The sequence below is a fragment of the Pagrus major genome, chromosome 22 (assembly GCF_040436345.1).
Source record: "Pagrus major chromosome 22, Pma_NU_1.0".
Classification (NCBI taxonomy): Eukaryota; Metazoa; Chordata; class Actinopteri; order Spariformes; family Sparidae; genus Pagrus; species Pagrus major.
Window position 1 is genome coordinate 27606814 of NC_133236.1, and position 24909 is coordinate 27631722.

The 24909-nt window shown below is 42.4% G+C and overlaps 1 protein-coding gene across 1 annotated transcript in view; it reads left to right on the forward strand.

Moving 5' to 3' along the window:
* The window catches only part of LOC141017921 (neurexin-3b), a 286422-nt gene extending 275075 nt beyond the window's left edge, over positions 1–11347 (forward strand). Inside the window, exon 24 of the mRNA XM_073492732.1 lies at positions 10138–11347. Coding sequence (XP_073348833.1) covers positions 10138–11114 — 977 coding nt within the window. The 3' untranslated portion in view covers positions 11115–11347. The remainder of the gene's footprint in view (positions 1–10137) is intronic.
* Positions 11348–24909: the final 13562 nt, after the last annotated feature.

The window sequence follows — 24909 nt, forward strand, 5'->3', positions numbered from 1 at the left end:
TCTGTGCGCATCGTCTCTCTTCCCTCCTCCCTTTACACACACAAACACACACAGACACACACACAAACACAGGCATATCACTTTGTGATTGGATCAAAGTGATAAGACACTCACTCAGTGGAGTTTGAAAATAAAAACAGAGCTGGAAACAAAAACCGCAGATTTAAAAGAAATGGTTATTTTGAGGCAACTTGGGTTTGGACGACTTTTGAACAAGCAGCTGTCAATCAGGCTTGTGCCCGGGAGCAGTTGGCAGGTATCCCAACTATTCGGAGTAAACCAGGAGAGTGTGAGCTCTGCTGAAACTGGCTCAGTATGTAAAATGCGTCCCCCTATTAGGCACTCTGGAAATCATTAACAGCTGAGGCTATTTGATTGCTTCACTGTCCTTCAAAACGCCATCACAGCGGGCTAATTGATGCTGCGTTAATCTGGCTAAATATGGCTCAGCTTAGCACCAAGCATATGTCCACTTTTCACAGTTAATAATAAGCCAGTGAAACAATGCATTGCCCTTTCACTTTGTTATCTCTGCTCAGAGAAACATAACTGATAATCAGGCGTTTATTTAGTTCTCTCAGCAAATGAGGTTCTTGCGTGTACTTTGGTAGATACTCTGTAAGTAATTTTACCATTCCCCTCCAATCTGTGAGAGGAACTCATTTACTTTGAAGCCTTATCACACTGTAGGAGCGTTTGTTTCCCTGAAATGATGACCACATTTAGGTCATTGTGCTTATGGCTTTTTGATGTGAAGAGAAAGCCATTTTGCCTCCTCGCAGTATTTAAGTCCTTTATCTATAAGCACGAGTTGCTTCCTTAACTCGGAGATTATTGAAATGGAATGGACGCAATTTTCATTTTCGTAGACCGTTTAAACCTCAAACCCAAGTAGTCTCAAAAGTTTGAACAAAGCGTATAGTAAGAAGTTTTGTACTGAAGAGAACATGGTACCCTCCCCTCATATAGTGGCAACATATGTAGTCATACACACTCATACATACTGTACATTTCACCATGTTGACACAGAAATTCATATCCTCATTCCTTGCCCCGCTTCCAGTCGTATGAACAGTTGCATGACATGGTTGTTCTTTTTTCCGTTGCATTTTGTTTGGTTTGTTTTCTCCTGTGATGCACATATGAACATCTCTCTTCTGTATCGATTTGGACCCAGCTGCTGGGTCGCTTAAGATTTTGAGCTTTTTTTTTTGTTTTTGCTTTTACTTTGGGGCCGGGGCGGGTTGACTGGGGTGGTTTTTATTTTCTTGTTTTTGTTGTGTTTTTTTTTTTGTTTGTTTTTTATATTTATTTCTTTGGTGTCCTCCTCATCATCCGTCGTCCATCCTCCAAGCAAGGATAGAGCCACTCCTCCCGTTTTTGCCTCATCTTGTGCCGCATGAACTTTTGGTGGTTGGAAAATTCAAAGTTCTTCCTCCTCATCAAGTTTGTGTTTATTTTTTGTGCCATATGGCTTCTAAAGAAACATCCTCCCCTCATTTTCGATACAACGTAGGGAAATGAACGGCAACAAAATCTTTTCTTGCCATCATCCTTTTTTTGGCCTTGTGCAGGCAACCCCATTCTGTCTCAAGAAAGTTGTGTGTGAAAGAATGACTCCCTGTCTCCTCTCCCGAGCGTTACCCCCACCCCAACCCCCCCTCCATCCCGACTCACCCACCTTCTTTCTTTACGCCTTTCTGCATATACATGTCTGTTTGAATGCAGATGGCATAAAAAGACTTTTATTGCCACAAAGTATATCTGTTTTTCTATTCTATCTGTTGCTCCAAGTAGAAGGCATTTGTGGCATGCACACTGTACTGGACTGTACCGCAGCTCTATAGACTAACTAATAATCCTCTCCCCCCCAAACTCCCCCCCGCTTCTGCATGGATATGATTGGCATCCATTTTGTGTGCTGCTTCTTCTCCACCCATAAGTCTCAGGCTAACCCCCAGCTGGCTTTTCTACTACATGTCAGTGTGTGTGTGTTCGGGGCTACAGCGGTGGTCCTGCGCCGCCGCTGTTCCCCGCAGCAGCTCCTCCCTCGGAGGTGTCTTGTGTTTGTGCTTGTGCCTGTTGTCTCTGTCAGCGCTCCGTCTATGTCTGCCAAACAGCCTGTCTTGTCTGCTGTACGTGCTCGTCTCGTGGTTGTGTTGTCTGTGTGTTTAATACAACTGTTAAACCTTACCTTCTCCCTTTATCCCATGTGAGTTCCACAAGAGAGCAAATCAGGAGTGTGCAGCGCAATTTCTTTATCCTCTCAATCCTCTGAATAAGAACCGGTTAAGTTTATATAACTGTAAACAAGACGATTACTGTATACGTAGGAATTCACTCACAAGTTAAAACTGCTACCTGGAAATGAAAAATATGCCACGCTCAGTTCAGAGAACAGCAAATAGCAAGTCAATTTCTGATTTAATTTCACAGTGATTAACAGATTAAAAGTGCTGCAGCTTGTCATTACCGTGTAATCAGAGCATTTTTGTGATTAATATGTAATTATATCTCAGTAATTGATGCAAATGATTTTCATAAATCTACAAGTGCGAATCAGAATGTTTGATTTGTACATACAGTGCCGAAAAGTTTGAACAAATCCTGTAAGACATATTATTAGATATAGACTCATAACAACCTGGGTCTCCAACAGCAGGTCCGTGACCCTGAAGCTAATATTAGTGAAGCTTGTCAGCTAACCGAACCGGAAGCTAAATCACTGTGCAGCACCTGTTGAACACATCGGCTAAGTATTGCTGAAACATATTGGCCTGTTATTATTATTATTGTTATTATTACTGTATTATTATCCCAAGTGTACGAACATTCGTCTGATCATTTTGTAACTCATCGAGCGAGAGACTCCGACACGCCCTCCACCTCAGAAACCACCCGAGAAATTGCAGACAGTGGGGCTAACGCGCTGAACATTCGCCATACTACAACTGCTGCTGATCCTACACATTAATGCCGGACCAGTTTAATATGCAACAGATTTTTTTAACAATATATGTAGTAGCCTAGGGAGCTCAAGTGTCCACGGCCTAAGAAACATTAAAGAGCCCTGCATTAGTGTAAGAAGTCCAACTTTTACCAGGACCGATACATAAAAAAAGCACAAACGCAGAATGATAGATTCTTGTCACAGCAGACATTGTGAACTGTCATCGCAGAAAAAGCACATGTGTTACTAATAACACTGATAATGGCTTTGCTGTATTTACTCTTGTGGTGACTGTATGCACAGAGCCGAGGCCCTGGGGCATAGAAATGGAATGGAGCCATCATTATTGTTATTAATCACATCTGTGTTTTTCCCTGCTGCAGAATTCCAATATGTCTGCCGCAAGAAAGCCATATCGCAGCTGCTCCACTGCACAATATCAATAATATATAAAACCACAAAAAGTCCTCATTCCTAATTGACATACTAGGTTGTCGGTCAAAGCCTTTCACAACATTTTTCTAAGCTGCCGCCTCTGTGTTTTAGGTTTGGTTAAACTCTTGCAGCTAAAGCCGGCTGCTCCAACCTATAAAACCTTTATAATATCAAAGGATCAAATGAAAAAGGTGTATAATGAAAGAAGATGCTCTTTAGAGAAAAAACCTGAACTCTGCAGTTCCCCGCAGCTCTATCGTTTGTCTTCTTTCTTACAAAAAGCTATTAAAACACACTGTACACTACCTGCCCAGCACTAAACCACTAACAGAAAAAGACACGATGAAAGAATGATAGTCAATTATATGAAACAGGCAGGAGGTCAAAGTCAACGTAACACAGTAGCAGAACATAGTGTAGCAATTAGTAGCTATAGAGCCAGATATCAGTTGGTGGAGACCAAAAACAGAGCAAAAAGGAGAGTGAATATTGGACTCGCGCTCATCAGGTGGCCAGAAAACTTGACTCCAAAGAAGTTTGCTAGCACATTTGCCAACTTAAAAAGAAGATTATATGTCAGCTTTGTGTTTGCAGCATGTTGCACAGCCCCCCAATAAGACCAAAAAAATCAGGTTAAGGGACAGGGGAAGATTATTATCACTGTTAAAGGAAGATGGAGATGGGACACAAACTCCTGTGGATGAGCGTGTGCATATTGTGCATCCTTTTTTGCTGCACAATAAGAACGTTAAACCTGCATCGCGCCTGAGCGTAAACATAAAGGTAGGTTGTTTCAATCTGTTCAAACAAACGACTTAACACTGTCATTTTTCTAGAGGTGACAGGTTCCCGCAAATCTGTGCAGACAGGCCAACTGTTGCACTCTATGTGTCAATCAAATAGATCGTAAAAGTTTGTGTGTTTTAATAAAAGGGTCGTAAATGATCCTGCATGTGCCATTACCCTATCAGGCTTAGATGAAGTGGAGCGCGGATCAAACAGATGTAGCATATTTATAGATGCCGCCTCATCTTATTGGCCTCGGTGGGCGAAGTGAAGAGTCTGTGGCTCGATTTAATGTTAGACTGGAAGCACGGATGTAATGCCGTGTGATTTCTTCATTGCTGTTTATGAAGAGCCCCAACACATGTAGGGTACAGAATGAAGTATGATAGGGATGGATCACTGGGTTTCCTTGTGGCGTCAGCTGTGGCTTCCGTCAAGCCCCACTGGGCCGGCTGTCACTTCAACACAGGCCTCAGATCAGTTTAAAGGTTATTCAGCTGACACATGTCTGCCGAGTGCAGAGGTGCAGCCTAATGGCTGTACAGCAAATCGACCGGCTGACAGGGGCGAGTCGCCACGCCTGCTGGAGATGCCAATTTAATACGCCAGACTGCGCCCAGCCTCATGATGACGGATTAAGAGCTATCTACCATGCGCTGTGGCTTCAGGACAACCCGGAAGGGAGCTCCTCCTCCAGCCAGAGGTGGCACATGCATCCTTACAGGGCAGACCCCTCTGCTTGCTGTGACCATCATTCAAGCTTGTGGGATGGAAATGATTTGTCCATCAGTGAGGAATGAGACCTCTCTTGGCAGGGGTGTGCACAGGAAAGATAAGATAATTTAATGTCAGGGTAAAATGCTCAGCTTTTTAAGGTGCATGTTTCCAGAAAGCTCAGCCTTTGCACAGGGGGGGCAGTATAATCCCTGGCATGTTCCCTTAAAGTGTGGCCACACAGAGAATCTGTGTTTTGCTAGCTCACTGGTAATCAGCTCCCTACCTGTAGTGGGTAGAGGTGAATGAATCTGCTACAGCAGGTCTCTGGGCACAATGCGTGCAGCCACAATGGGATTTCAGGGCCCCAAACCACTGACTCACCCACAATTTGCAGCGTCGAAATCCCATTGACTCAGTTCATCCATGGTTGGTGCTGGTGCACCGGCTTTCCGCTTTTATGGCGTAGCGTCCTCAAATCCCTGACACACCGTCGTTATTCATCTCCATTCGGAAGCCTCAGCAAACGCTGGATGGACACGGGGATCAGGCCAGGAGAGAGAAGAGAGGGGAAGGAGTGAGTGGAGGGAAGTGTCGAGAAAATGCTGCTCTGAGATTTCTGCATCTGTAGCCTCCAAGCTGCTGAGGTAGTCAGCCAATCAGCCATTTAGAAGTGACTATTCTTACTTAATTCCTCTTCAAAAGCCAGGCATGCAGCAGATAGTCTTTTTTTTTTTTTTTTACTGGGAATGATGAAAGGCAGAATGACTAGAAAATTTAGTTTGCTTCATTCTCTCGTTGTGTGGTTTTAAAAGATGGGATCTGTTTTCTCATTGATGCAGAGGCTAGCCAGTAGGCAGTGGCGCAAAGAAACACTCATTAATCTAAAGCCCTGACATCCTTTTAGCTTAAAAAATAAAGAAAAACAGAGTGACTGGCTGTAGGTCTAGCCGAGTGGAGAATTATTTGCCAGGGATGCAGAGGCTTAGAATAAAAAATCCCCCATCCATTTTGACGAGTGCGGAAAACAAACGCAGTCTGGTTAAGCAAACCCATTAGAAAGCGCGGTGTTTGTCTGCCTCGGAAACGCAGCAAGATGTGCGACGCTTGTGAAAGAGCTTACACAGGATTAAAGTGTTTACCAAAACATCAAGGTCCTCTGCACTGACTTTAGCGGAGACCCTTAGCTGCAGCCGTTCCCCTTCCCATCCAAGTGTTTTGTTGATATAGCGCAAAGCTAACAGTCGCCAAAAGCTGTTAGCCGAGAACGGAGTGAAAGGATGCAAACAAGGCCAAGACAACAAGGGCAGAGTTGGATAAATAAAGCCTTGGATGAAATCACTTACTCTGTGCTGGTATTGTTTATTTAACAAGGCGAGGCGTTCGGCTCTGTTATTAGAACATTATCCCAGCTATGCAACATGAGCAGTAGCTGTTAGCCGAGGAGAAGATCACACATTACAGTCGTACAGTCGACAGCCGCTCTTTATCATATCAGACATTAGTGCATTCTCTGGAGCAGTCAGGAGATTCATATTGAAGACGTCAGTGTTGATAATACACAGTCTGCACAGTGTGACTGATGCCATATTTCCTCTATAATGCTTAACTCATAGTCCCAGCTTTGCCTAATGAGGAACTAAATCTGATATCTGAAGACAAATGTGCCTCTCACATCTCCTTTAACTCACCAGAGGCGCAAATGAACCGCCACCCTGCGCGCTCCTGTGGAACTCCTTCCCAACACGGTGTTTATCTGTCAAACGAAGGCTGTTGGTTATGCACATAACACAAAGCATCTAAACATTGAATTAAAAAAAAAGGTAGCTCATTAATTACCACTCTACTCCCCCGCTTGATTAATTAGCCAATGCGTTGGGCCTAAATGCCACATAATGTTGGTTATATATCACCCATGGTGCACCTTCTTCTCCCTGTTAGCTGCTGATGAATGGTTTCTTTGCCTGACAGAATATCCCACAGCCCTTTGGTGGCAGTGACCTTTTTACTGACCTTTGACCCCCCCCTCTTAAGCCCCTCCCCCCTTCCACCTTACCTACCTACCTGTCCCATGGCTTGCTGTATTGTTATTGTATATTACTCTCCCTAAATGCAACTTACTGAAGCATGCATTAACCCAACTTCTTATAGTGGAACTAAAAATCCAAAATCAAACCACGTCCGATTGAACCTCTCTTTCTCTGACGTACATCCAGATTGCACGCCCTGTCCTGTGTTTTAAAAATACTAACAAGAGAAATGTATTGGAGTAACTAATAATAATGCCTTTTATTATTAGTTAAATGAAGGTGGTGACACTTTGCCTATAAACTGTCCCCCCCTCTCTTTGTCTGCCTCAGTGTGTGCTTTCTGGTTGTTCATCTTTGATAGTGTGACAAATTGGTTTCCTTTCCTTTCTTGCTTGCTTAATCCTTTTGTTTTGTTTATTTTTGTCTTTTTTGTACATATATGTTATGACACATATATGTGTTATCTCTGTTTCTTTTTCTGAAAATGTTCAAATTTTAACTATCTGCTAATTTGCTAAGAATCTGCCAATGTTTTGATGATTTTTTTTCCCTAATTAGAAATGAAGCTTCCTCTTTTCTCTATGAATTAAACTTACTGCTTCATTAAGAACAGAAGGTTTTTTTTAAAGATTGGGTGTCAAAACAAAACAAAAGATTTTCAAATTTGTGTCGTCATAGAGAAAAAAGAGAAGCCCTCCAAAGTAGACCCTCAGCACTATCTTGTGAGAACTGTTCCAAACTGTTTCTATGCTGATCTCTAATATTTTCCTGTCATTGAAGTAGCTATCTCTGATTGAAATTTGGAATTTAATCAAATGAATGAGTCGATTGATTTTGTGCATGGCAAAGAAGTTGCAGCTTAGGGTTTGTAAAACTGTCAGTGTTGAGAGTGCTGTTCTCTTTTGTAGATGGGCATGTATATGCTCATTGTTTGTATATCCCCATCCCTTCCTTACAGCCAAAAGCTCTAATGCCGCCCGACCGCTTCGTGCCGCCTTTACATGGACATGGCAACTGATGTACACGTTCACCCCCATCTATGTCATTTCCTTCCTAGTATGTTCATAGGTCCCACCCCCGTCTCACACTCCCTCCTCCCGAAAAACCCTTTACGTAAAGACTCTAAGATATGTACAGTCATCCATTTACTCATTGCTGATGAAGTTAAAGAAAAAAAAAGATAAAAGAAAAAGAGTCATCCAATCAGGCTGTAGATATTTATGGAGAGACTTATCTATCAAAGCAAGAATTATAGATATACAGTTTTCTTTTTATACAAAAATTAAATGATTTAAAAAAAAAGATCAAAAAATAAAGATATCCTGAACAGAATGGTGAAGATTATTTTTCATGTCATGATGTGTGGATGTATGTGTTGTTGCCTCCCTGTACCATCCTGTCTAAAAAGAGAAATATATACTAATTAATCAGAAACTGCTAAAAAAAGAAACTAACCTAACTTGTCCAAAGGCATTCTTACACAACTTTCTTTTGTAAATTTTTTTTTTCTTCCTGCCAAAATCATGCGGGCAATTTGTTGATGTAAGTTGACAAAACTGATGGTATGCTTTCTTCCTTTTGAAAACTGTTTTCATTTTTTTTTCGTAGGCTTTTATGATTTTCCGAGCTGACTTTGTTTTTACCTGTTTTTTCTACTTACTTCTTACTAATCCCTTTTCTGGATAGCTCTATCTGTGGCTTTACTTTGTGAATGTTTTTTTTGACAATGTTTGCTCTAACTCTGAACTCTTTTTGCAATGCCTTAAATCTTTCATTTTCGTTTCCTTTATTTCCGTTGTGGTTTTTTCTTTTTTATTTATTGTTCCAAAAAGGTTTGCATCTCTTTATAGTGCCCTGTTTGTGAGCCTTTGCAATGTACAAACAAGCCACTTTGGCAAGAGGATAAAGCAGCTTCAATAGACATCTGAATGTTTCAATCTCTTTGTAGTGGTCCAACAACAGGTTTAACTAATAAAGCATGAGCTATCAAGTGTCCCAAAATGGGTTTATTACAATGAACGCACGTGGAAATGGTAGGTACTTAAGTCTTACACACTAATGAGTAATATTACAACATCACGCTCCACACTGGAGAGCTTAAGAGCCGTTACAGGGAGATTCTTCCACCAAAGAAAAAGACAAATGACAGCAAACATTCAGGTGTCGTTGAACTGCCCGCTGACTTTGTGCCATTGTGGTAACTGTAGGGGTCAAAAGGCAAGAGGCTAGGGCAAATAGGGGAGCCCACTAATGCTGAGGAAAGAAAAGTTCCCTCCATTTTTTATGACTTGTGAGTGGTGACTTTTCTTCCAGTACAGTTGTGCTTTTGTAGGTCAGTGTGTGACCCTTAAGTGACAATCTGGTTTTTAAGGGGATGGAGGTCGTGTTTTTTCCACTCCAAAAAGCCTTTTCCCCTTTTTTAGTTCTCTGCCATCTTCCAGCTTCATGATGCAGGAGTTGTTAGTATTTGTTCGCCCGTGTAGGTCAACGGGGTTAAAGCGCACCTCTCTGAGCAGCTATAAAATAAAAAAAAAAACACCTTACAAACACTTTCTCATTTCAGACTTAGTTAACTTGCTTTCAGGCCCACTGGCTTGCACTTGAATTGCAAACAAATGCTAATACCCTCTGTGTCTTTTTATCCACAGAGCGCATCTTCTGCTGCTCAGTTTTTTTGAAAAAAGGATTTACACTTGAAGATAAATGAAACAAGCCTCTTAAAAGCCATTTTTATGTGGAGATATATGCAGCATTATCAGGCAGAAGTAAATATAGGGCCACGTAAATCACAGTTTTAAATCAATAAATCAGTTTTTTACACACAACTCTCAAACATTATGAATGCAGCACATAGAAAATAAAACCGTGAGTAGTTTCTAGTGCAGACTAACTGTAGTCCCGGTTGAGAACATGCAGGCGTTAACATGTGGAGTCAGGTTAATGTGGCTCACCCTTGTGCATCCCTCAAAGCCTTTTGATGCAATGTATACTTTATTTATGGCTGTTGTTTTCTTTCAGTTTGGGTCTTGTTTGGTTCTGAGTTTGATTGTTTTTGCACTGGTCCGGTGTTTTCTGTTCTTTCTTCTTTTTATTTCTCTTCAGTTCTTTGCTTTATTCGTTCTTGGTTTTTTGATTCTTTTGGTGTTTGGCTGCTTTTTGCTTTTGCTGAAGGAAGACTTTCCGCTCTCTGACTGATGTTTGTGTCTCTGTTTCACTTTCCAGGAGGGGAGCTAGTCATCCCCGTGCTAGTCGAGGACCCCATAGACATCCCTTCTGTATCCACCCGTTCTCCTTTCATCCCCCTCCCCCCAACCCTCCGCCCCGTCCTCACCATTATTGAGACCACCAAAGAATCCTTGGCCATGGCCACTGAGGCGGGGGTACCTTGCTTGTCGGACCGAGGCAGCGATGATTGTGATGATGGTGATGGTGGTGATGATGATGATGATGATGGCATGGTGATTTCGGGGTTTGGCTCTGGCGAAGCTTTCGACTCTAGCCTGCCCCCGACTGACGATGAAGATTTTTACACCACCTTCTCCCTGGTAACAGATAAGATCTTGACCACATCGGCCTATGAAGGTGGCTACAAAGCCCTCGCGCCCAAGTGGGAGGCCAAGGATTTGAGGCCTAGCAAAGCCTCTGAGGCAGGTAGGACTACACCCACCTCGCCTCTGCCCGACCCACGGGGCACGCCGCCGGCGGCGGTCCCCTCGGACACGCCACCCAAGCTGCCCGCCGGGAAAATGAACAACCGCGAGGTAAAACCCCCGCAGCCGGACATAGTCCTGCTGCCCCTGCCCACGTCCTTTGATCTGGACGGCACCAAGCCAAGGGGCCCTTTCATCACCTCGCCCATGCTGCGCACGGTGCCCGCCGCCTTGCCCACGGTGCCCGGCGTGGTGCGGCGGGTGCCCCCGGGGGCCTCAGAGGTGATCCGGGAATCCAGCAGTACCACGGGCATGGTGGTGGGCATTGTCTCAGCCGCCGCCCTCTGCATCCTCATCCTCCTCTACGCCATGTACAAGTACAGGAACAGGGACGAGGGTTCCTACCAGGTGGACGAGACTCGCAACTACATCAGCAACTCGGCGCAAACCAATGGCGCTGTGGTGAAGGATAAGGCACCCAGCGGTAGCGCCAAAGGCAGCGCCAGTAGCAAGAGACCGAAAGACAAGGACAAGGAATATTATGTATAGAAATCAAGTCATTTCCCAACACATAGAAAAATAAACTGTTTGGAACAAAGTTATAAACATTTTGACAGTACCATATTGGCAACTGTGATTTAAAAAGGATAAAATCTCTTGAGAACTCAAACCTTACTGAGTCACTGAAACATTTACAAAAGAACTTGTGGAAGCACACTTACTATTGTAAGCATTACGAGAGACAATGCAGTACAACTTCACCCGGGACTCAGTGTGGATCTTTTTAAGGAGTCCCTGCTGGAGACATTCGGCAGTGTGAATAACATCAGTCCACACGACCCCAAGTGACTGTCAAGAGGTGTGTGATCCTTGGAGTTCTAACGACCTTGTCCATTGTAACCCTGTAAAATACGATCACTGTCATTTCGGCCATTCTGAGCATGCATGTGAGGTGTATGTGACGTGGTGCTGGCATCTGTGTAAGTGAGGGACCTCAAGAAACTATGATTGTCGGGAAAGTTGGAAGTCAAAACATGATTTCACATTACAAACGGTTTCATTCAATGTAGCTTTCATGGACGCGACTCCGAGCTAAAAGTATACGTGTACTTCAAGCCGTCTTTTTATTTTCTATTTTTTTTGTTTTTGTTTTTTTACTTATTCGTTTAGTAAGTAATTTATTTATTGAATTTAGGGTTTTTTTTGTTTTGAAGGATGATGTCCAGTCAGGGTTGACTAGGCAGTGCTCAGTGACCGCTCAGCAGGATGTGATACAGTAATGTATCTCAATATTTCTCTCTCCCTCCCTCACGTCTCAGCTAAGGATTGGACTGCTATGCATGGCATCCAAATTCAAGATGGTGTTCAAGCGTGCAAGAGTGGATCCACCAGGCAAAATGCACAACACATTGTTATTTCTCTGAATTTTAAATCTCTGATAGCATTTTTTTCTTTTCTGTCATTTCATTTCTTCCTTTTTTTCCGTTCGTCCAGGTTTCATTACACTTCCTGAGATGCTGTGGCAAAAAATGCATTGTCATAATTTGTGTCGTGATTTATTCGTCACGATCTTAAAAAAAAAAAAGGAGAAGATCCAGGCTCAAGACTTACTCCAGTGTGAACAAGTGTGATTCTATCTGTTGTCACAGACGACTGTGTCAAAAACAGCAAATATGTTTACATATTTTATTACATCATAGCCGTTGTGCTTTGCAGGTCAATATTGTACAGAAAACTCAAGTTTCTGTTGGTTTTGTTAACTCCTCTTGTTGTATAGACGAACCATTCTCATTTGATTTTACTGCTGTAGCAAAAAATATCATTTTTATTGTTTTTGCCAGGAACGCCTGGAGATAAAAAATAAAAAAATGATGTGCACAGGAACATTTGTTTAGGCGGGGAGCAACTGTTGTTAGATTAGACGTCTAGTCTTTCTGGACGGTGTTTCTCTTCAGTCGCATGAATATTTGACCATGGGAAGCTGTCAATCAAATAGAAAACACCTCCCTCAGATCTTGTACTAGGGACTCCTCCTTATTCTGAACTTACTTTCATCATGTTCTTTATTTTTTTATTGGAAATTTAAAAAACAGGACAAGAGAATAAAGACAGATTATGATGGATTTGGATATCTGTTGCTAGCACCTTACTGACTTACAGGTGTTTTTATTGTTTTCTTCTTTTTTTAAAAAAAACAACTGACGTCAATGTTCTCGTCTGCTCGTCTTTTTGCATTTGTTTTTTTTCTTTTCTTTTTTTGTTATTGTGTATCTTAATTTCATGTCTCATTTTTACGACATTCTCTTCCGGCAATATGTTGTTTTGGTTTTTTTTATGTCATTATTTATTGCTGAAGTTATTTGTTCACATTCATTTTCATGCAGAATCAGTCAGTGTGTATGTTCACTTTGATTTTTTGTGTTGGTACTTGGCTTTTTTCGACCAGTTAATTATTATTGTCTTATGCTCCTTTGACTCCAAACAATTCCCAGAAATAAAAAAAATGTTGTTCCCAAACTTTTTTTATGGATGTTGGACTGCGGGTTGACCGTCACTCACTCGACCGTGTTGAGGTGTAAAGAGCGGGAGGAGACGCAGCGAGGAGGTGGAGGTAGAAAACCATCTGTGGCGAAGAACTACTCACCCAACCAGAATTTCTCATCCGTTTGCCATCACTTCAGTGATTTCCTTTTATATCAAAAAGTGGTATCATTTCCATTCAAATGAAGCCCGGAGCAGAGCGGCTCAACGCTATCATTTACCTATAGATGATTATGCAAATTCATACACTGTTCATCGATGCAACAAGAGAAAAAAGGGAGTGGTGGTGAAAACGGTTATTAGAGGGGTCCGGAGTCGTCACAACAGCAGAGGAATGGCTTTGGGTTTTCTTTAGAGTCAGGCCTTTGTGAGAGTGCACAGCCAAATGAGATTCTCCACAACCATATGGCCGGGTTATGAGCTACTCAATGGCAGCAGCACCTGCTTTCCCAGCCCGTTTTACACCGTCCATATTTCGTGCAAATGGGCCTTCGCAGAGCTGGTCATTAACTTGCAATAGCCCATTGATGTAGGATATCAGAGCAGCGTGTGTGAGTATACCCAGCTCGCACAATGACTACATATTAACTCATTCATCCTGCCACAGGCAACGGGAGCAAGCAGGCCAGCAGGGATTTCTTCTACTGTGGGACCGTTTTTTACATTCTGAGGCAGAGCCCACAGAGTCGTTTTTTTTTCTTTTTTCAGTACGCCAAAAAATGTGTGGAAGTTTGTTCTGCATAGATCCACACGATAAAAAAATAATGTGGAAGAAAACAACCTTCAGTTTGGCAGGCGTTGACATCCAATACACATCTTACTGCAATATTCTAGCCTACGGAGGCAGAGAGCAGCAACAAGAGGAGCAGCAAAGATGATAAAAATGGGTTTAAAGCAGCTATTGTCAATATTTTTATATTAACAAACTTGAACATGTGAAAGCGGTCGCTCACAGGGACGAACCGACGGAGAATTATTGCCCAACTCTGCAGTTCCTCTCAGCTCTAACAAGCATTTCAGCGTCTTTGTAGCTCATCGATAATCACTCACACCAGCGTAGTTTTCAGCCGCAGCAGACCTCGAAAAAAGCTCAAAAACTGACTGAACCCTGGCAACAAACCGCAGACAGAGAATGTGACCAGCTTGTGAATATAATGGAGCGTTCAGTTGCTCAACATTTTGATTCCATTCTCCCAAAATGACCAAGCTCAGCTCAGTTAATGAAGCTTTGAAGTTTCCAGGATTGCTAACATCCTGCACGGCTGATAAAGCAGCAGCGCTTTTATTTTATAACGTTTAATGAATGTAATTTTAACCCCAAAACAGTCATTTCTCACAGAACCTACACACTGCTCTCGATAATCCTCACAGGAGGCAAAAAAATGTTTTCTTCCAGTTTGCTAGAGGTTTGATCATCTTATTTTGAAATGAAAATAATACAATTTAAAGGTCCCATATTGTAGAAAGTGAGAGTTACATGCAGGTCCAGCTGCTTTATAAATACTGAGATTATCAGAAGGCTCAATCCACAGAGAAATTCACATAGCACGTCTTTAGAAACTGTGCCTTCAAATGAGCCGTCAGGGCTTCTGTAATCGTGATGAGGTGTGCGGTGCCTGCTCAGGCCTGTGAGAAAAGACCAATCAGAGCGGACAAGGCTTTTAAAGTGACAGCACTAAGATGTAGTGTTCAGATGATGAATAAAGCTGCAGTAGACAGTATGAGAGGGGGGAAATGAGCATAGTAAGGGACCATTTAGGCTGAAACTAACAACAGAGCCCAGATGATAAGTCCAGGTAACTGCTCAGAAGAGAGGGATAGTGTGTTCCCACAAATAGGTAACAAGGGAGGGAAACACAGGAGGGCTACAGGAGAGTCTGCCTGAGAATTAGAATAAAGTGGGACATTTAATTTGTGATTTAAGGGTAAGCTCAGCAAACTGCACGTAATCCACTGTAGTCGAGATGAAAATGGCAGCTACTAAAACTTGTTTAGATGATTGGATTTAGCTACTCACTCATTTAATACGTGTAATAACTAATTCCCAAGGTTTCATTTTTCCATTTACAGAAAAGAGTGAAAGAAAAATGTGTGAGGAAATGTAGTTTTAGCTTCAGCTGACGCTTGAGCTCGGGCTACTCATTCTGCGGTTGTTCCTGCGAATTTAAGAAGGCACAACATTTGTATCAAAGACTCAGTCAAAGGCTGTGTAGGCTAACGGTGTGCTGACTTCGATTGAAGATATTTCAAACAGTTCAATGTACGTGAAGCCGTGGAGCCATTTGCCGTCCCTGATTAGTCCCTTTCTCAGCCGACTGCCCTTTTTGAAATCTTTTGACATCAACCTATCTGGTCTTTTGTAAATTGAGCCTCGAGCTGCACCTGTGGTCCAACCTCTCTACCTTTATCTCTCAACTGTCAGAGCTGATTTGCTCGGGATCAGGGGGCGTCCGTCAGACACGATGAACGTCTTTCACAACGCCGCATCTGAATATGAATCTCTGAGGCTAATTGTGGGATTGTACATCGAGAGGAAGCCGCTCAGACAACAACCAAATAAATCTTAAAATTCACCGAGAATCAACTGCATATTTTTAATGGAAAATACAGTGCAAGACATCCTGGTAAAAAAAAATGTGATTGCCTTCTCCACAGTTCAGAGGTGAGAGATTAAAATAAAAAGGAAATTCTGCTTAACACAACAAGACAAAAGAAACAAGCACCAGGGATAATAACTGCAGCATAAATCACCTCCAGAAGAAACAGAAAATACAAATATTTCCCCCAAATAACAAATAAACATACATTAGCAATTAATATAACGACTATAATGAATTCAAGTCCCCAAATGAGAGCTGTATGAACTCTGGAAAGGAGAAAACAAGTCTGCATTTAGCTCCTGTAAAGCTTATGGTCATAAACCCCGAAACAGTGAGGTGCTGCTGTTTTCACGACCATTAGTCACTTTCAGATTTACAGCAGCAGGGTGCCAGCAGAGGAAACGTATCCATTTGATATTCACAAGCCATTTGCTTACACAGTTGTTGGCTGACAAAGTTTATTGATTGTGTTTTATGTGTAGCAACCACTTTTCCTTTTAGTCAAATTAGTAGAAGTAGATTACATCAATCCCGCTGATGTCGGCTGGATAATTCATATCTTAATTGACAGAAAAAACAATTTACATTTGCTAATGGCTTTTCCAAATGGATTTCTGTGTGTTTGACTGCATTAGCTCTGCCTTCGCCTCGTATAGGGTCTCGGGAACGCCAACCCGGGGGGGGAGCAGCTCGGCTCCCGTTCACGCATTTAAAGGCTGACAGTTGACCTGTCATGAAATTTTACTTCAACTAATGAACTGGTTAATTCCACTTAAACGCTTTATGGCGTGTTTTTCCCTTTCAAATAAACAGCCGCTTTGTAGGAGCGATACATCCGCTCTGTCACTGATTACAGATGAAATCTGTTGTTGTTGCTTCCTGCACTGAGGCAGGATGCTGTAAAACACCTTGAGCACTGGGAGCGTCTGCAGCTGAAGCGTTTTATGGCTCCCCCTGTATAGATTGTAGACATGCAGCTTTGTTTTTTGTTTTTTCTTCTATTGCTCCCTGTAAAGATTCAGGAGAGATGCTGTATCCTCCACGGACCCGAAGCAAAGCAGCTGTGAAGGCGATGGTGATCAGTCCTGACAGGTAGAATATGAGCCCGCTGACCTTAACTCCAGCATTATGAAGGGCACGCACACATACACACATGCGCACACACGTCAAAAATGAAGCCCGTGTCTGTCTTTGTCCGTGTGTGCAGGTGTGTGTGTGCACATCAGACGTGCTTAAGCCACATCAAAGTTCACACGCTCGCAGAAAGACGAGGTTTAGTGGTTGCACACGCGTTAAGCATTCATATTCATGTGTCTCAGTGGGTGCACATGGTGATACATTAGCAGAAGAGTCAGGTGTATACAGTATATGTGCACTTGATTCACTCTCGTGTCTCCCTCCTGCAGGGAGCACACCTCCTCTTATTCTTCCGCTCCATCACTCAGCAGCCAAAGCTTTCAGTTAGCTCCTCAGCCCTAATTAACTGCCAAGATATGAATGCGCTAATCTGGCCTCTAAATCTTCAGTTCCACTGACAAAAGCTTTTTACAGGCTGTCACAGCTGCATGATAAACAGCAGGGCTGCTCTCTCGCCTAGTGGACACAGTGCCATCTAGGGACCAGGTCTGGCAGCTCAGGGGTTTGGTTTTTTTTTTACACTTGAGGGTATTTATTGCAAAATATGATGTACTATGTTAGTGCATGTGTGGTAAGAAAGTTTTAGTTTTGCATTTTGAACACCAAAATCTGCTGGAACTTTGAGTAATTTTGGCAAAATGCATCTATTAGGTGACATTAAAGGTGCATTATGTAGTTTTTTGGGGGGAAGACATTTTAAACAGAAGAGAAAAGATCCTCATTGACCGATTTTTTTATTCCTAAACAAACTCTGTTCGTTTTCATGACTGAATAAACAAACTAATCTTAAAGGACAATTTCATCCTGTTTTACTCTGTTTATATGTGGCGGACCCTGCCACCTTTCTAGCTTCAAACAGTGTTCTGGGACCTTATTTTCCTCTGAGAGCGGCTTGTTTATTCACTTCACATCTGAGTTTGCATTATTACCTCATTAATATTGTAAATATCAAAATTCTTAGTTTGAATTTCCTCTCCAAAACTACACACTGCCCCTTTAATTTGTCATTAGATTAATATTACTATATAACTTATATGTAACGGATGGATTATCACTTCACTATCGCTTCGATCCAAGCAGGTTTTTTTTCCCCCACATGAGACCAGGCTGCAGAATCCAGGAGTGAAAGCGAGCGGAGAGCCTGAGCTGCACACCAAAACACTGCCTCACTGTTGCTTTGCAGTCAAGACCATCAACAGGCTTGTGAGGATCGAGACAGAGCGCGTATGAGCGCATGAGTACGTGGGCGCACATTTATACTGTATGTCTCCGTCTCCATCTGTATGTGTCAGCGAGTGATGTTCAAGCCTCTGCGAGAGTGTGTGCCGTGCGTGTTTTTGTGTGTGTGCTGTATCCAGTACCTAGGGAGACAGGCCTCCTGCCCGAGCCTGACAGTGTGATTGGATCCAGCGAGAATCCCAATGAAGCAATGAGTGTCTCTGCGGCAGCCTCGCTCCCCCGCGGTCCCCGCGCAGCCCACAGCCCCGACCCGAGCCCTGCCTCGTTCAGACCAGATGCAAAGAGAGGCGGGATGGGATCTGCAAAAAAGCAAAAAGATTGGAGTGAACTTCAAACTCATTTCAGCTGATGTGAAGGTAACTGCGGCAAAACGCTGCAATAAAATCTGACCTGATCGTGAGAGATGGTGGCAGATAATTGTTGAGGTTGTCTGACGTGGGTTTTCTGAATGCTGCGGTGTTTGAATATAAAAAAAAATCAACTTGGATTTGAGCTGGTTTTGATATATTTAGTGATAAAGATCAAAAAACAGAAAGTTCCAGTGTCACATTTTCATCAAGATTATCCAAAAAAACCTGTTTTGGCACTTTTATTTTTAAACTGCAGCATGAGATCAACGTTGCTTGTAAAAGGTGACTCCCCTCCTGATACCACACTCATATTTCTGTTTTGAAATCTGCATGAGGTCTTTCCGCCTCCAGCGAGCCGGTCATAGCAAATAACAATCTGTTTTTTTTAATTGAGTTTGCTGGTTATATAAAAACTTTGAAAAACATCCATCTGCTTTATTTGGATGGTTTTCAGCTCGGTCCCAGCAGGTGAAAACACGATTTATATAAGGTGTGCAGAAACAACGAAGACAAGGTTACGCTGTTATTATTACACCATCTAGTAATATGACTGTAGTTAAAGGGTGACTCCGACAATTTTACACATTAAAGCGTGTTTACAGGTCTGAAATCAGTAGTATAAAGTCTTTAGTGGCTCCAGAGGAAGCTGCGTGAAACCTGATGAACTAAGTGATGTCACTCTGTGTTGTCACTCTTGCATTGTGGGTAATGCAGGCACCAGGCTCTGAAAAGGAAAAAAGAAGAAGAAATAAAAAGGTGATATCTCTGGCATTTGTTTTTAAACTATACAGAAGTATACTGCTTTGCATAACCTGGCGCCTACATTACCCACAATTACCCATACTCCCCAAACCTGTAAGCACACTTAGTTACTGAGTTACCCTTTAAAGTAATCCCTAAACACTTGGTAAGAGCTTAGCTAGTTTCAAACTAGTAGTTTTTTGCACCATTAAAACTTAAATGTCTTAAACATCAGAAACAATCAGCTCAGTCGCTGCAGCATCACAAACTGTAACATAACTTAACTGTTCTTTAATTAACACAACTGTTAATTAAAGATTAATAAACTGTCAGTTACCATTTATTAATGACTGTTGTTATAAAGTCTAGCAGATGTTTCTCTTCTTTACTACAATAGTGGCTATTTAAACACAGTTAAAACAGAGTAATTCAGACACCAGACGTGTTATTCACATTTGAAATAGCTTTGGCCCACAAGCAGAATAATTCATTGATCTGAGTTTCCACACAGTGTTTCATGACAAAAGAGAATACCGTCGTTATCATTTCCCCTGACAGATACCTTCGATTTGAATTTGTTTTCCGGTCCAGAAAAAGCGTCAGTGACCCTCGGTCGATTCTGAATGTCACTGGTGCATTGTGGGCTCTGTATATTTTTGGTGAAGCAGTTTTTCTTCGGGCCCTCTGCAGCCTGCTCAGTGGTGAGACTGAATATGTTCGGATGATACTTTACTGTCCAGTTCCAGTAGTGCTAATCGTGGACCAATCTTCTATTTCTATGTTTCAAGAATGGTGAACACCTGTTTCAGCCTGTTAGAGACATCACTGTGCAGGAACCTGTTCCTACTTAAATCTGAAACTAAACTACTCATTTATTTTACCAACGACCGGTGAGCCCTTATGTCCTTGTCGAACTGTTGCTCAGAGGAATACTTGTCTCGTTGTTTCTGCTCTTTCAGTCGTCAGTCTGGTCGAACCATTGCAAAGTATTTTGTCCTTTGTCGGTGAATTCAGCAGCGACGACAGTTCCACGTCTACATACGAACGGGTTTGATGGTGCAACCTATATTAACTTAGTGATAACTCAACATAACATCTACATTATAACTGAGCCAACTTTCATCTTAGCTGAGATGAAGCTACGACTCGTGAGCCATGGGTGCCGGAGGTGACCTTTCCCTTCAGACTCCATCCTTCACATATCACCGTTATTTCATACAGACGTTCATGTCTAACCATTCACAGTTTAAATCAATATCCAGCTCTAATCTCCCTAACTTTTGGGAAAACTGGCGTTTTTGTGTCTACAGTAATCATGTTTTTCTTCACCAAACCAATTTCGACCATAATTTTCTCACAGCTGTTCAAATCCGTCCGAGTTAGCCAAGTTTTATTCCTGCTCGTTCCAGTTGGTCACTGATCGCAGCAGCTGCAAAGAGCAGGTTTAATTTGTTTTGTAGATTTCATCCAAACCCCGGTTTGAAAAGCCAGCGCAGTATGAAATAAAAGTATAATAAGAACCGTACACAGGAGGATTAACTGGAGAAATTCAGACCAGACTCTGCCTCAGGGCCTGAGAGCCAGAACCCTCATCCCCCCACTTGCAGGCTCATCGTACATTCATGTGATGCAGTGAATGATAAGTAACAAAAAAAAACTAATGGCACTCAATCTGTAACTATTACAGCCACGTCACTCGAGTCAATTCACAATTGGGTCATAACAGTCACCGTCTGCTGTGAGTCTATGCCGTGCTGCTGCATGTGATTTAGCGCAGGTCCTCACAAGTGATGACACTCGAGCGGGGCGTAAAGGACGAGATGAGCCCCCCCTCCTCCCCGCTCACAGTGCCAGGAGAGTTCATTCTGGCATCACAATTGGCAGGCAGCTCCTCCACACCTGCCAGCTATCAAACATGGAAATCACTCCCCTCACCCCTGACTGCTGCATATTCCACGAGCGAAAACACACCACAGCACTTCATCTTATTTTGAAATGGGTTATAAATACAAATTGTTGCACAACAATTGCACAGAAAACATGTTTTTTTTTTTTTTTTCTTTTTCTTCTGAGCCCAGGAGAAAATGAGGTTGATACCGAGACTCAGCTGCAATAACCCATTCACTTATTGAACGACAGCGGCTGGATACACTCTCAGCCTCCGGGCTTAAACGAGAAAGCAGAGCATGGCTGCCTGATTGAATGGGTTTGTAATGCAAGCCAAATAGGTTTGTTCTAATGGGAATCAGCTTCTGTGGCTGCGCGGAGGCTTACGCCAGCACTATAACAACAGCGAGCAGCGGTGGCAAACACCCCATCGCTGTTTGATTGGCTGTGAGAGGCAGAGGCAACACTAAGGGGGCTGCTGTGTTTACTAATGGCCGTTTTAGTGGACTAATATTCAATGAGCCTCAACTTCAGGAAATCACCACATTCGTGTGAAGAGTTGTATGTAGAGCATGTGCATGTTGTGTGACAGGCTGTCTTGTGTTTACAGCCTCACTTGTAAATTATGCATCATGCGATAGTGCCCCTGAGCTAAAACACTGACTGGATCCTGAATAGCTGCAGGGACTGTTGTACAGCCGAGCCATTAATCTGATTTTGCACCAGACAGTTTAAAGTTAAAAATCTAAAGCAGGGAAGCAACAACAATGTTCACATGTGACACTTAAGAAACAGCTGCACCTCTGGGCCTCCGTCTGAATCTGAGGCTTCACATTTACTGAAGAATTTAGAGGTTCGATTCACTCAATTTTTTAAACTACCCCTCTTGAATCAGGCCACAAAGACAAGGTTTTTGTTGCCAGTGGAGGTAGATGGATTGTTATTTGTGGTGCTTACAGCCTTGAAAATAATTACATTTAAAAAAATTCAGCAGTAATGCGTCCAAACAGAAAGAAGGAGAACACAAGGTCCATTTGCTTTGGTTGTTTCCAAAAATCTCAGCCGTGTTTTGTGGCTTACGTCAGACTAACTGAGCAGAAATCATGGGATGGCTCGTAAATATGAAGCAGACCATTCACATTCAATACAACAGAGCATCCTTGAACAGATGCAAGGATCAGCATCTGACCCCCCGAGTTATAATTGGACCAAAGTTCTACATATACAGTCGGTCATGTGATAACTTGGTCTACTGAGGAACGACTTGAGGAAGTGGAAGTCTGTTCTGTATATTATAGAAAGCGGTCTGGACACTTTCTGCTGTGAGCACCACAATCGTAACTCCACTGACAGGAACATAGAAGGACATCTCAAATCTCTGGACACTCACGGTACAACTGAAACTGTATGTATGACTAGATACGCTAAAAGAGATTAAATGTTTCAGGGAGTTTTTGTGGCAAACTGACCCTTTTATTTGAGAGATTTTATTCAGGCATGTGTAGAGGGGAGCTAAGGGTGCTTGTGCACCAGCCTGTTTACCCCTGATGTCCAAGTACCACTTTATCAAAGTGGATTTTATTGTGTTGTTTTTTTCTATTTTTGTCTGCAGTAGTTCTGTCAAATAGTCGTTTTGCTAGTTCTGAAAAAAATAATAATAATGACAGAATAACATTGCAATCAAATGTGTTCCATAGCGTTCAACCGGTTCCTTTTTAATTGGTCTTTTGACATCGTAAGAGAGGAAAGCATTACATTAGAGAAAAATATGCCTATGTATGTCAAAATCTGCCGCCTCTGCTTAACCTAGAATTCTGACTTAAAGCCGCTTTAAGACAGATTGTCATTAATTGTTCACTTTGCAATTTACACAGCTCTAATTGTGTGTTTCTTTGAGTGTTTTCATGTTTATCATGAAAACACTCAATGTATCTGCGTACTATGATACGGAAAGTCATTAAGTTTGGTAGATCGAGGCATGTGGAGGAACAGACGGGAGGGTCAGAGCTGATGCCAACACATGAGGAGGACGCGACACACCTGACACAACATCTGTAGTCACGTCTCCCCTCAAATATTTAGTTACAGGGGTGACTTGGTCTGCGGGTCTATTTTCAGAGCCATAGTCGGGACTTTCTAACATGCAAAAACCTCAGTCAGATAAAGGATCAGTGAGTCAGGCGGACTAACACATTCAACTAAACAGCCCCTCTGCACTCTCACCGTTACTGTTACTAGGGGATGGAGAGGAGGGATGGCACGTTAACAAGTCGGATGCAGTTCGGTCAATTTGCAAACAAGGCGGGGTTGCATGATCCTCCTCAAACCACCTACTGCATGTATTCAAGAGCTGAGAATGTGTGTGTATGCGTCTGAATGTGATGTGTGTGTGTTGAATGTCAGCTCTGAACATGCATCACCCTGCTAATGACCTGATTTCCCAGCCTTTCTGCATTCATACTGACAGGGAAAGAAGCATTCTGTGAGTCGCTCTGAATGGATCTGAATACCAGCGGCACATTTTAAATAACTTTGACTGTCATGCTGCAATTTATTCTGACGAGCTCAGACAGATGTGTGTTATTTTTCTCATGCATGTGCAAATGCAGATTACTAACTCTTTTTTTTTTTGATGCACAGAGGCTGTATTTTCCTCTGCGGGAAAACACAAATAAACACAAACCAGTGGAAAGCTCTGAATTTATTCATTAACATCTCTCAACCTGACAAAGTGGAGTAAAGCTGGACTAATGATGGGGCAGAATGTAAATGTGGAAACTAGTCTGTTGGGAGCAGCCGGGCTGATCTATGAGTTTGCATGTGTTTTGCAACCTAATACAGCTTAGATAAGCAGACACTTTCCAAGGGGATGTGTAACAGTATAAAGAAGTACATTAGGGAGCCGGGGGTTGTCTGCGAGTGTGACTGAGCCAGCCAAAAGTGATTTATTTAGACAAATGTGAAAATATCAACTCCATGATGAATGAGGGCGTGAAAAAGCCAAACTGAGATTGCTCATTATCTTCAAATTTGGGTCTGAGCACAAGTTTAGGGAATAAATGTCATTGCAGCAGCTCGCTCTGCTCTCGTCTGACAGGTGAAACAGAAGTTACAAAGCAAAACAGGCCTAAATTTTCAATTTCATAGTCTACAGGTATCCACGAGACTTTGTGGCCCAGTTGGGACCTCGACATCCGTCTGTGTTTAGAGCTAAATCCCTAACTGAACCAGCCAGCACAAGTCAATGGATAAATGTAAAATCTACAGCATGTTTAAGGAGTCACCACACAGCGCAGTCAATGTGCTCCGAGAATTGTTCAATATTTTCTCTGGACCTCGGCTTTCCAAATGTACTTAGAACTTAAGAGGGGAAGCAGGGATTGAGCGGAGGCTTAGCACAGCTCCGCAGCTCACTTTTGCTTTAAGCTTGGTTGAGCTTTGCTTTCCTCAGGACGCCGTTTCCTAAAACACAGACAAATTTTTGTCAGACTGGACCTGTAATTGCTTGGACTATGTGGAACACTTAGTTTTTTGGCTTTGTCAAACAAAAAACTTTTCCTCTTCTAAAATACAATCCCATTTCCTTTTTGAAAATGATTTGAAGAGATAAACATGCTGTTTCTTCAGAGGATGAGACAAAACATTAGTAGCGAATATGTTCAAAAATGCCAAAACTCACATAAGCTTTGATTTTTATTAAGGCGGAAGACTACTAAGCTGTCAATTAAAGCCCCTTTTCTTCTCTTTGAATATTACATGCTGCTGAACAAAAGACACCTGCAGAAGCTTTTAAAGACGAGGACTTGTGTTGTTCGGCTGGCACAAAGCCCCAAAAAGCCCAAAAGCTTG